At 36.2% G+C, this 13,567-nt stretch overlaps 1 protein-coding gene across 8 annotated transcripts in view; it reads right to left on the bottom strand.

Annotated features, from left to right (window-relative positions):
- RICTOR (RPTOR independent companion of MTOR complex 2) overlaps window positions 1-13,567 on the bottom strand; it is a 150,579-nt gene that overhangs the window by 21,543 nt on the left and 115,469 nt on the right. For 4 of the 8 annotated variants that reach the window (XM_062211685.1, XM_062211684.1, XM_062211691.1 and 1 more), the window contains 10 exons: window positions 13,210-13,319; window positions 12,690-12,777; window positions 11,429-11,521; window positions 10,950-11,056; window positions 10,218-10,447; window positions 6,513-7,521; window positions 6,155-6,226; window positions 3,494-3,671; window positions 2,318-2,402; window positions 398-631 (listed from right to left, as the gene is read on the bottom strand). In XM_062211685.1, the coding sequence (XP_062067669.1) occupies window positions 398-631; window positions 2,318-2,402; window positions 3,494-3,671; window positions 6,155-6,226; window positions 6,513-7,521; window positions 10,218-10,447; window positions 10,950-11,056; window positions 11,429-11,521; window positions 12,690-12,777; window positions 13,210-13,319 (2,206 nt within the window). The remainder of the gene's footprint in view (window positions 1-397; window positions 632-2,317; window positions 2,403-3,493; window positions 3,672-6,154; window positions 6,227-6,512; window positions 7,522-10,217; window positions 10,448-10,949; window positions 11,057-11,428; window positions 11,522-12,689; window positions 12,778-13,209; window positions 13,320-13,567) is intronic. The other 4 variants (XM_062211688.1, XM_062211689.1, XM_062211690.1 and 1 more) reach the window with 4 other exon arrangements.

Genomic DNA, 13,567 nt, shown 5'->3' on the forward strand with positions numbered 1-13,567 from the left:
TCCAAGTTCCTGGCTCCTGGCTTTGGATCGGCCCAGCTTTGGCTGTTATGGCCATTTGGAGAGTGAACCAGCGGATGGAAAATCCTCTCTGTAACTCTGCCTCTCAAATAAATAATCTTAAAAAAGATGGGAAAACTGTGGAAAAACAAAGTATTAGACAGATAACAGTCTCGTGTGTAGGGTATGAACAGCCTTTTAATCCCAGGCAATACTACGCACGATGAAGAGGAAGGAATTAAAATTGCAGACTTGAAATATTAAAATTCTATTATGGGAGTGCTACGTGAACTAAGGTGGGGGTAGTGAGCCTGGAGGGGATGACCAATAGGGCTGGCAGATGATTTGTGACAGGCGCAGATTCAAGTCTGGACTCACCTCAGAGGACATACTCACTCACCTGAATGACTACAGATCGCACTTAGTTGATTACTGGGTTGGAAACCCAGAATTTCAATACAGACACAATAAAGGCAGTTATCATCTGTGTGCTCCTGCAGTCCAGTGTCTTCTGTACTTTCTAAAAACAGAGAAGCGTCTGAATGGATTGAGTTCATGATTTCCGTAAGACTCATCTGTTGTCGTAGCAAGTGAAAAGAGTGTTTTACAAGACCTCCAGTTCCAGATGAAAGACCTGTATGTAGGTAAATATAAAACATAATCCAGTAAAAACAGTATCAGTAATAACTTTTCCAAGGTGCCTTAAACTATGAGAAATTTAAAAGGAAAGTGGAGAAGAAATTCAGAAACCTCTTTATGACTCAAAATCTAACTGGGAAGAAAAAAAATATAATTTGCTTTCTTTTTTTAAGGATTATTTACTTGAAAGTCAGAGTTACACAAAGAGAGAAGAGGCAGAGAGAGAGAGAGATGTCTCCCACGTGTGTGCAAGGGCCCAGGGTCTAAGACCATCTTCCACTCCTTTCCCAGGCCATAGTAGGGAGTTGGATCAGAAGTGGAGTAGCCGGGACTCGAACCAGTGCCCAAATGGGACACCAGCACTGCAGGCAGCAGGGTACCCACTACCCTGCAGTGCCTGCCCATAATTTGCTTTAATTATGACAAAAACTAAAGTTAGCGGATATGCTAATATTACTTTAATACTGAGTTTAAAACATAAAATGGGGGGGCCAGCGTTGTGGCATAGTGGGTTAAGCCACTGCTTCTGATGTCAGAAACCCATGTTGGAGTACTGGTTTGAAACCCAGGTACTCTGCTTCCAATCCAACTTCCTGTTACTGTTCCTGGAAGGTAATAGAAGATGGCCCAAGTGCACGGGACCCTACTGGCCACACAGATCCTGGAATGTAGCTCTGAGCTCCTGGCTTTAGCATGGAACCCAGCTGCTACAGTCATCTAGGAAGTAAGCCAGGGGATGGAAGGTATTCCTCTGTTCCTCCCTCTGTGCCTAGCGAATAAAATAATCTTTTTTAAAAAGGAAAACTAAGATTATATAATTAGAATATTTTAATCATCCTCAATATTTACCTAAAGAAAAGTAATAATTCTAAGTATAAAGATATACTTGTTTAAAAAAAAATCAGGGGACTGGCATTATGGCATAGTGGGTAAAGCCACAGCATCTGATGCTGGCAACGGTTGGTGTCCTGGCTGCTCCACTTCAATCCAGCTCCCTGCTCACGGTTTGAGAAAAGCAGAAGATGGCTCAAGTGTTTTGGGCTCCTGCCTCTCAGATGGGAGACCCAGAAGAAGCTCCTGGCTTTAGTCTGATCCAGTGCTGCCCATTGCAGTCATTTGGGGAGTGAACAAGCAGATAGAAGATCTAACTCTGACTTTCAAATAAATAAATCAATCTTAAAAGAAAAAAAAAAAAAAAAAAAAGGAAGTAGTTAGGATACATTATCTTAATAATTACACTGAAATCTTTTGATGTGCTTATTTGCCATCTACCTTTCAAGAAAAAGATCATGAAGCTATAAAATATGTGGCTTATGTGCATATATTCATTAAAATACAACAGTTCACAACAGAGCAATCATATAATTTATAGGCATATTTTTATCCTTCTCTTGGACCTCTAAGGATTGGTGTTACACATTTTTCTTGTGCTGCTTTTTAGAAACAAAAACTAACTTGCATTTCTCTTATTGAGAGGCCAGGTACTTAGTTGAAAAAATACTTTAAATCCCTCTGCACAAAATAATTGTGGTTTAGTTTTAAGTTGATGCAAAAATTATACTATTATAATTTTAAGCTGACCCAAGGGCTAGTACACCTCAAGTTTCAATATCCTCCAACTAAAAAGAACTTTCTTTTTAATATAAAGAGGAGTCTCATGAGAACAAAGACCATACTTTACCTCCTGCATCAGGGGCAAACACTCTTGAACCTCGATCATCTTGAGGAGGTAGGTTTTTGGTCTGAAAATAGGGAATATCCTTTACCTAAATTAGATATAAGCCATAGTTAAATCTATAAATTAAATAGAAGCCATAGTTAGAACCTACTATAAAAATAACTATGAATGCTGGAAAAATTAGGTAAAATATAATCAAATAGAACTACTGTAGCATATGAACTTACAATAAAAAGTTTATTGAAGAAGGTTAAACTTGACAAAATATCCCTGAAAGTTTTCATCATATTTGGTGAGTTAAATGGATATTAAAATGATAATCTTAGTGTTTATCTAAAATGCCTTTAGACATCTGAGAATATGTGTAATTTTTACTACTACAAACCATCTAGAGATTTGTGGTTCTCTTCTGAGATTAGAGTCAATTTCTAAAACTGAGTATCACATGTAGCTGCCTTCCAAGTGATAAATAGGATTAAGGATTTAAAAAAAAAAAAGCAAAAAACCAAAGAGTAAGTCAAAGGTGATTAACAAGCAAGGTTAGGAATTAACTAAATTTCTACAGAGAACACCTAGATAAAGAAATCAAATGAGATACCAATTGAGGGCTGGTACTGTGGCATAGTAGGTTACGCATTTTGCCTGCAACGTAGGCATCCCACATGGGTGCCGATTCATATTCTGGCTGGCTGCTCCTCTTTCGATCCAGCTATCTGCTATGGCAGTGCAAGATGGCCCAAGGGCTTAGGCCTCTGCACCCATGTGGGAGACCAGGAAGAAGCTACTAGTTCCTGGCTTCAGAGCAGCCCACCTCTGGCCATTGCGGCCATTTGGGGAGTGAACCAGCAGATGGAAGACCTTTCTGTCTCTCCCCTTCTCTTTCTGTAACTCTACCTCTCAAATAAATAAATATAATCTTAAAAAAAAAAAAAAAAAAAAGCATAGGAAGACAGGGAAGGAGAATGTCCTAGGAGCCTGGAGATGCTCAACAGAAAGGTGTAGAAAAGTTAGAAAAGATGAAATAATTTTCATCTTAAAATTTCTTTAAACAAAACCATCTTAAAAAATTCTTCTTCTCCATAATTACTGTCCATTCTAAATTACAGATTCTAAAAAGCAGTCATACAATATGAAAAAAGAAATAAACTGACAGTATAACAATAAAATTTATGATGATACCTGGAATATATCATTGATATCGACTGGAAGAGCAAGACCAATGTAGTCATCTGAGCCACCATATGTAGCACTGGACACCATGGATCTCACTGAGGAGGATCGGTGCAAGGTATTTTGATTAATAGGACTTAATAAATCTTCTTTATCTAATGATGCATAACTTAAAGCTTTCATAAACCTATAACATTAAAAAAACCACTTGCATTAGTTTCCTGTTTTATAATCATCATATTAAGAAACAAGTTACATTCCTACCTTCATAAAAGACAAGTAGCTAGTCAAGTACTAAGCAGTATCATCTTATTTATTGGAAACATAAACACTTTGAAATATTAGTTGTTATGGGTTAATATTCAAAGTTCACCAGTAATGGTGACTGTCAGCCTAAACAACTGTTACAGTCTCCTAAGTACAGATGGAAAGGTAGGCCAATTAGAGTAACTTTCAACATCTAGAAGTTAAAAAAAAAAAGGAGAAAGAAACTGACCTCAGAAATTACCAGATGGTCCAAAGATTATTTTTGCAATCATTTTAGATTGCTAGGTTTCTTATCATTTAAATAAGGGTCTACCTACTAACTCTACTTAGTACTGTTTATGAAAAATGAGATTAATGACTTATTCCTTATATAGTAGTTACTTTAATGCTTTCATTATCAATTAAGAACACAGGTACAATATAGCAAAATGGTATCATTTATAAATGTTATAAGAACCACTGACATTTCCACAATGCACACCTTTCTAATGATTCCATAATAAGCACAAGACACACTCTTCTCATGTAGATTCTTATTCATTCAATAGTTACACTAAAATTTTTACTTGGTACCTGCTTTAAATAAATAAATACAAGGCACTATAGAGGGATCCAGACTTCTATACATATTGCTATTTGGAAAACGAAGTCTTGGGGCCAGCACTGTGGCTTAGTGGTCCCAAGGTGTCCTAGCTAAAGCCAGAAGCCAGGAATTTTTTCCTGGTCTCTTACATGGGTGGGGCCCAAGCACTTGGGCCGTCTTCTACTACTGTCCCAGGCACGTTAGCGGGGAGCTGAATCAGAAGTGGAGCAGCTGGGACTTGAATCATAGGGGGCTATTGTCATCATTTTGGGGGGGTGGGTATCAGCCAATAAAGGTCTCTGTCTCTTTCTGTTTTTCTCTCTAATTCTGACTTTCAAATAAATAATTTGAAAAAAAAAAAAAAAGTCTTCTAAATGTACTAATGCAGTCTGATATTAAATTTAAAAAATTATCTTATGAAACACATAGAACAAATGCTTCACTAACAGTTAATAATTAAGATAGCAAACATCACCCCTAACGTCAATTTCTACCAAAAACCAGTCTTAACTGAGACTTATGAATTTACTCAAAAAAGTTTTCAAATCATACTGTTGTTATCTCTCAGATATAAAGTCATTTTCTTTAAATGACTAATGGAGTAGAAGGAAGCAATTACTCGATTATTTACCTTTCCAATTCCCATTTCAACCAGCGTGGTTCCATTTTCTACCTATTCTACATATTGGGTTTCCACTGAAGCCTTTTTGTGAAAAAGGGTTTCTATGCTTAAAAAGCAGTATTTTAAAAACCACTTGTCTACCCAATATCCACTGGATGAGGTAACTGAGGCCTGGAAATTTCAAAATTCATTTACAGCACAGAATTGTAATTGTGAGCTCTTGAGAGGTATTTTTGGCTTTGTTTTGTATTAATGAAGGTGTCAAAGCTAGTGAGTTCCAGGCAGATGAGGTATTACTGTATAATTTACTAAATTCTTTCAGAGGAAACATAATTTAGTATCTGCTACCAGAAATCCCTCTATTAAATGTTGCTATTAGAAAAATACTGGCCAGCACCGTGGCTCAACAGGCTAATCCTCTGCCTAGTGGTGCCGGCACACCGGGTTCTAGTCCCGGTCGGGGCGCTGGATTCTGTCCCGGTTGCCTCTCTTCCAGGCCAGCTCTCTGCTGTGGCCCGGGAGTGCAGTGGAGGATGGCCCAAGTGCTTGGGCCCTGCACCCCATGGGAGACCAGGAGAAGCACCTGGTTCCTGCCTTTGGATCAGCGCGGAGCGCAGGCCGCGGCACGCTGGCCGCGGCAGCCATTGGAGGGTGAACCAACGGCAAAGGAAGACCTTTCTCTCTGTCAAAAATTAAAAAAAAAAAAAAAAAAAATTAATGTTATTAATAATTTAATGTAGGAGCCAGATGGATTAAATAGCAAAGATAATCCCAACAGCTAAGTTTCTACATGCTTGATACATACCAGACACTATTTTAAGTACTTGACATATATTATGCCATTTAAATAAATATAATGCAAAACTAGGAGGGTTGTTCAGAAGCACTTGACCCAACAACAGAAAAAAACAAGTTTGGAAATTTTTGCAGTAATCAAATTAATACTGCAGATCTCCTTAGAGTAAACTATACCCTTTATCAGGTTGATATAATCTAAATGCAGTATAGAAATCCTTGCTAATTTTTTTTTTTTTTTTTTTTTGGCTAAATCCTGAGAACTAAGCTCATTTAGTGTTTATTAGGTTCCTACTTAATAAACACAGGTACTTAAAAGAAATTGAAAATAACTAAACTGGCTTTTTCAGTTATCTTAAAAAAAAATGAAAAGGTCAATTTTTGGAGCCTTAAATTGACCTACCTGAAAAGGTTGTTTGTTATTGTAGGTCTTAAGCTCCTGATTCCCCCGACATGCTTCTTTTTAAAATCGATCCTTGCAGAAGCGAGAAATAAATAAAAAAAAGCTTGTGACTTGTGTGTCCTTGTAAGGCAGGTAGGATTTATTTTCAGGACCTAAAGGAGTTTTGTTTCCCCCCTCGCAGCTGCAAGAATCCATTTTAAATCATTTCGGGTAACAAGGAGCTTATAGCCTACCAAGGTAAACAATTGTGACAGGTCAGTTCTGAGGCTTATGCAGTGTAAAACCTAGCAAATGCTTTACATTTAAATTTGTCAAAATGGAAACATTATTGTTCATTTCTAAACATCTATTTGCTCACCTGCTTGGTGTTAATCTGGACTCAAAACTGTTGGCCTTCATGGTGATGGTATCGGTAAACAGCACATCTTTTGCTGGAGATGCCAAAGCTTCAGAGTGCGATAAGGATGGATGCATTCTCTGTTGCTGTAATCTTTTCAGTGTAGCATAGCCAAAGGCATCTCTAGAACTTGTGTAGCTGAAGTTACAATCTGCTAGACTTTTAATTGTAGCAATTGAGGGTGCTTTAAGGGACTGTGCTCTTCTAGGAAGTGTATGAGAAGAACCTGGCGGCACCAGGGACACGGAGTTTGATTTGGAGAGAGACAGATGGTTAGTCTGTGGTGTCAAATAGTGGCTTGTCTTAACAGTTTTAGTACTTACCACAGTACTCATACTTCCACAGTCTGTGTCCACAGTTGTAGCATCTACACCTACTGTCTCTCGAGAAGGACTTGAGCTCATGGAACTTATCCCACTTGTTGTAGTGTCGGTATTAAAACTTTGGCTACGTATCTTCATATGTGAGCTCGTTGAACTTTCTACAACTAACCTTTCTCGGCTTGTGTTTTCTCTGTGATTTTCTGTACCAAAACTCTTGGTAAACTTGAGGTCGTTTTCTCCAATACTTGGCGTACTACCAGTGTCTTCAGTGTGCTTATTCCCAACAAATGAAGTTTCTAATTGTAATGTTTTCTGCACTGTGGATATGGGTGTGAACTCATCACTATGATTCAAGTCAACACTGGGCTCTGTGAGTGTTCGGATTCGTCTGTTGCTTGTCTTATTCTCAGATGACAGTTTCCCTCCTTTTGGATCACTGCTGCTGCGATGTTTTTTATTTGGCAAAGTAAGTGAATTTAAGATACGATTCTTGACAAGTTTACTAGAAGCAAAGAAAGGGAAGGAATTTTTATCCTTTATGGGTCCAGGTCGATCATAAAATGGTGGCTCCGCATCTTCATTGATGTCAAGGAAGAATGTACTAGTAGAGCTGCTGCCAAACCGGTCATCCTCCATTATGAACATACCTATGATTAAAGAATTGATTTAAAAAAGCACACGATATAAATGGCAGGTTCATGATAATGATTTATGAAATCACATTTTAGGGAAATGTTTTAAGAACTAATCATCTGAGGAAAGAAAATTAGAAAATAAGGGGTTAGGCCACTGTACCACATAAAAGAGCTCCCTCGAAACCCAGAGTTTGGACTCTAAGAAAATGTAGTATTATGTCATTATGAAGATCTCCTATTATTTCCAAAGAAAAACTATAGGACTCACTGTGGCACATCTTATAGGAACTTTCTTTTAATTCTGCAAATATTTAGGATGAAATTAGGGGAAAAGGGAGACTTGATCGTGATTCTCACTCAGCTGGTACAGATAACTAGTGGTTTAATCTTCAAATCACAATAAGCAGGAAAAATTCATCCCAATCTTAAAAACAAGATAAACAATTGGAGCTCTTGTGTGTGTAGTTTCTACATCTATGAATTCAGCCAACCATGGAGCAAAAATATAAAGAAAATACTGCATCTCTACTGGACCTATACAAACTTTCTCTTGTCATCATTCCCTAAACAGAATATTGGACCTATTTGCATAGAATTTATAGTGTATTACATAGTGTAAATAATCTAAAGATGATTTAAAGTATATAGGAGGATGTGCATATGTTACATGCAAACACCATGCCATTTTATTTATGGGTTTCTGAATATCCATGGATTTTGATATCCAAAGGGGTCATGGAACCAACCCTCCAAAGGGCACGGATGGACAACTATACTTAGCAAGAAGTCAGTCATAAACACTTTAAATTCCTGTTTAAAATAATGTTTGGGGTGGGAGTTTACCCTAGCAGTTAGGACACCAATTAAGACATCCCTCTATGACACTAGTGTGCCCAGGTTTAATATCCAGCTTTAGCTCTGGATTCCAGCTTCTTGCTAATTTAGACCTTGGGAGGCAACAGTGATGGCGCAGATAATTATGTGCTTGCCATCCACATGGGAGACCTGGATTGAGTTCCTGGCTACTGGTATCAGCTTGCCTCAGTGCAATCTATTGTGGGCATTTAGGGAGTAAATCAGCAGATGAAAGCGCTCTCTTTCAGTGTACCACTTAAATAAATAAATGAAAAAATGGAAAAAATAATTATTTTTGTTTTCCATTTTGCTTTAAGTACTAAGAAATTCATCTAAATTCAGTGTTCAACTCTTATAGAACAATCAACCAGATACCTAATGACATCTAGGAGATTTTATTCTGTTTTTATTTTTTAACTTTTCTGTTGAATAAGTATAAACTACTTCATATATATTTTAAAAGAAGACAAATAAACCCTAAATGAACTTGCATATTGCACTGTTTCTATATTTTGTCAATTCTAAGTACACTTTTCTAATGTAATTTCTCCAAAATCAGGATATTATTTGTAATTAGTGGTATGTCCTAGTACTGGCAACTTTTTCTTTTTTTAAGATTTATTTATTTATTTATGTGAAAGAGTTACAAAGAGAGAGAGGTCTTCCATCCACTGGTTCATTCCCCAGATGGACACAAAGGCAGCAGCTGGGCAGATCCAAAGCCAAGAGCCAGGACCCTCCTCCAGGTCTCCCAAGAGGGTGCAGGGGCCCAATGCCTTGGGCTGTCTTCCACTGCTTTCCCAGGCCATAGAAGAGAGCTGGATCAGAAGTGGAGCAGCCGGCATTCGAACTGGCGCCCATATGGGATGTCAGCACTGCAGGCAGCAGCAGCCCACTACACCATAGCGCCTGCTTCAACTTCTTTCTTAGTGCTACATAAAATATCAATGCATCTTATAAGTCACGCCTTCTTAGGTTCAAAATATGGTTTCATAAATGTCACATTATCTTTTTAAAAGGAAGAACTACACCTTAAACTTTGTATACCTAATAGTACTTAACACTGAACTTAAAACTATAAACTGTTTGATATATAACTTGTTTTTTATACTATTTTAATAATTCCACTATTTTAACATTTAGTTTCTTCTCTCAAATATGAGGATATGAATGTAGTATCTTTAAAAAAAAGTTCTCATTCAATAATCTCTACACTTGAAAAATGAGTAAAATAATTAAGTAAATGAAGAAAGGAGACAAAATATTTGTTAGAGTTGTTTCTTTTCTGATGACAAAAAAGGGGACTGTTTCTTCAGTACAGGGCTTTATCACGCACCTTTCTGTGTAGGATTTTCCAAACGTTATTAGGAATGTAAGAGAGAACAATGTAAGCTGATGGTTATATGATGCATGGTGCAAAGACAGGCATTCAAGAGGCTAGTTAAAGGGCCAGCATTATGGCTTAGCAGGGTAAGCTTCCACCTGAGATGCCTGCATATAGCATATGGGCACTGGTTTGAGACCTGGCTGCTCCACTTCTGATCCAGCTCCCTGCTAACATGCCTAGGAAAGCAGTAGAGGATGGCCCAAGTGCTTGGTCCCCTGCACCCACGTGGGAGACCCAAATGCAGCTTCAGGCTCCTAGCTTCAGCCTGGCCCTGCTCTGGTCATTGAAGCCATTTTGGAGTAAATCAGCTGATGGAAGATCTCTGTCTCTCATCCTTTTTCTGTTCTCTTTCAAATAAAAAATCTTTTAAAAAAAGTTAAAGATGTAACAAATACATTTAAAGTTTGAACTTACAAATATGCTATCAATATTGGCCATCTTTATATGAACCTGTCACAATACTCACTTGATGGTGCAGATTCACTTTCACTATTATGTCTAGAGCTGGTTGACTCTGAGTTCAAACTCAGGGTGCTTGGGACAGAGGAGAGTTCATTACAGAGTTGTTCCACATCATCAGGAACCACTGGCCATGGATGTTTGCGACTATGCCTCACAGCATCCCAGTTGTGACATTTTAGGATATCACAGCCTTGTTTGGTTTTAGCAATGAGCCCGAGTACATATACACAGGTCCTGTATGTAAAAGATATAGTAATAACAGTCCATAATTCCAAAGTAAGATTTTTTTCAAGTATCCACAGAAAAATTAATTTGCCATAAAAGACATATGAATTTTCTTTAAAAGTCATTAAAATCTGGTTTGTGAAAAAATGTATTAACTAGTAAGGAATAAATTAGTAGAATAAAAAACATGCCAACTTTCCTAATAAAGAAAATACTTACAACAAAACAAAAAGCACAATGCAATCTTAGCAAAAACGACATATTAGTTTTCTTAATTTAGATGTGTAATATCTGGGCATTTGGATTACTGGAACATTTGGATACATGTTATGAATTCTCCATTTGCTTGCAAGATAAAGTTCAATTAAGATGTTTATTAATCCATTTAAAAATCTTACATTAGGACTTTCAATGAATTAACAGTTATGGATTATAAAGAATCGTAATACTTTTTCCTAATAACCATTGTGAATAACAATATGCATTAAGAGTTCAGAGTTAAATTACATACCCTCTGATGGAAAGAACCTCACACTGTTTTGCAAGTTTAAGTATATCTGGAATCACATTTTCTTCTTGTAGCAAATTAAGACCCCAATTTGATGAGCCAATATTTCCCTAAAAAGAAAAGAAATTTATAGCAAATACTGAGTTACAACAGCAATTCTTTTAAAAGATTTGAATAGCTACCAAGAAACACAAATTTCACCTCATCCATGACAGAGGAAGAAAAAGTGAAAAAATTCTCAAATAAGGAACATTAGGAATTAATGTTCTATTTGTTTTAGCAAGAAAATGCAAGTCATAAAAAGTTAACAGTTTAACCATCTTTTTCTTCAGCATGAAAATAATATTTAAATTCACATAAATAATCCTTGTCTTATTTTATTACTCTAAGAACAAGTTCCAAATAAATTAGTTATTTAGTATTAATGGGAAAAACAAGAGGGTTTTTTTTGCAAAGATCTTATAGAAATGTTTATTACAAACCAAGGCCCAAAGAGACGCTTTCAGTTTTTTAATTTCTTCCCATTTATCCAAATCTGGAGTCCGAACATTATGACACAGTTCTGTAACAATATTCTAAAGAAAAAAAATGAGTAAGAGGATATTACATCTTTAGTATATTTTCTCATTGTATCATAAAGCTTTTAAGGTTTTAGTCATTTTTGAATATTTAAAATTCTAAAATAGTTTTGCTGCATTGAGTGTGCATGGGTTCTAAGCTTACCTTTCAGGGTTATCACTTATAAGCTCTGTGGTCTTGAGGAAGTTACTTAACCTCCCTATGCCTTGATTTCTTAATCTCTAAAACTGGGATAATCATAGGATCTGTCTTGCAGGGTTTCATAATTTAAAAAATTATTACAAAAAGAAGTGTTTAACGTAGTATCTGGCACTTCTTAGTATTACAAAAAGCCATGATAAGTATTTCTTTCAAATATAAAGTAAATTAGGGATTAGATTTCATATTATGTAGGTAATGACACTGAGCAAAGAACTTCCAGTGCACTTAATTTAAAATGTTAATATAAAGATACCTGCCCCAATAGTCTTCACAGATACAATATGAAAACACATGAAACTAGAGTGTATTTATGAAAAACCCTGTGCTCGTGAGATGAGCAAAGATACAAAAACAAACTAAACCCCTATAGTACTGTTGTTCATACGTACACAAATATTTCTACAACTATTTCTAAAGTAACAGAAATGCTGCATTTATTGAAAACACCTGATTGCAAGGCATATTCACAGCCGAAAACACAGTGAATACATTACAGTTAAAGAACACATCCTTGCCCACATGCATCACATTCTGTGAAGTGCTCACAAGCAGCAAAGTTCAATTTGTTGCTCACTAAGGATAATGAATCTTTGGCAGGTACAGTTTAACTTCCCAAAAAGAGGAAGAAAGAAACTCATTTTCCACGTCTGTTTTTAAGGAGATTTTAATTTCTCCAACAAACTATTAAGGGAAGAACTCTGACCTTCAATGGGTTGTTGATCCTGAAGAACAGTTATTCAAAGGTCACACACAAGTCAGGGAAAAACATGGAAGCCAGTATTTCTAAGGATTACAAACTTAGGATGCATAAGTCAACTGTAAGATAGATGAACTTTAAAAGTACAAATGATGCCACTAATTTTAAAGTTTTGAAAAATTTTTGCAGAAAGATTTTAGCAAGTTTTTTTTTTTTTTTACTATAGTAGTAACAGTTTAACCATAAATAAGCAAATTATGTTTTACCTGCACTTCCAACAAATGGCAGCCTGTTTTGTGGTGTACCAGTTGTCCATAAAGGTGTACCGGCAGGTAGACATGAGGACGCTGTAATCTAGCATAATAAAGATGATTGATATGACTATCTTATTTAACTATGCAGTGGCTACTAGTAACAAACTAGATAAATAAAACTAGATATACTTCCCAGCACAAATAAAAATAAGGAGATGGGAAGGCATGATGATTTCTCTGGCAAAATAATTTAACTACTGGTAAGAGAGCTGGGGCTGGAGAGGCAGACTAGGGTGAGGGCATGGAATGTCTCTGACAGCTGTATCAGTAGGGTATTTCCACACTGTGAATGCCACTGGAATTTTTGGACAATCAATACTTGTACATTAAGATTATTTCCTATTCTCAGTGTATGAAGCAGAAATATAAATGTTCAGAAAACTTTTAAAAGCACTGATTTATTTCAGGACAGCTTTAAATCTGATATATGGGACTTTTAAATCTGATATATACTCCACTAACACGACTATACCTTTGGTTACTTCGACGAACATAGTTATCACCATCAACAGGCTTCCGATATGTAGTAAGTGCTTCATTAAGTTGTTCCTCAATCAAGTCAACATATTTTGAATTATATTCCTAAAGATAATATTATTTCAGTTATTTACAGCATAATTTCTTTCACTAAATTTATAAATGTCAGGTATGTAGCAAATCTGGGAAAAATAAATGCAAAAAATGAAAACATGTGTTTATGAAATAGACATGTTTTGGAAAGTACAGAGCAAGGGTATTATGAATTCAAATATTTTATCATACTAAAACACTGTTTATATTTTCTTCCTTTTCAATTAACATTTTAGGGTCCAAATTATTGAGTAAATATT

The sequence above is a fragment of the Lepus europaeus genome, chromosome 15 (assembly GCF_033115175.1).
Source record: "Lepus europaeus isolate LE1 chromosome 15, mLepTim1.pri, whole genome shotgun sequence".
Taxonomy (NCBI): domain Eukaryota; kingdom Metazoa; phylum Chordata; class Mammalia; order Lagomorpha; family Leporidae; genus Lepus; species Lepus europaeus.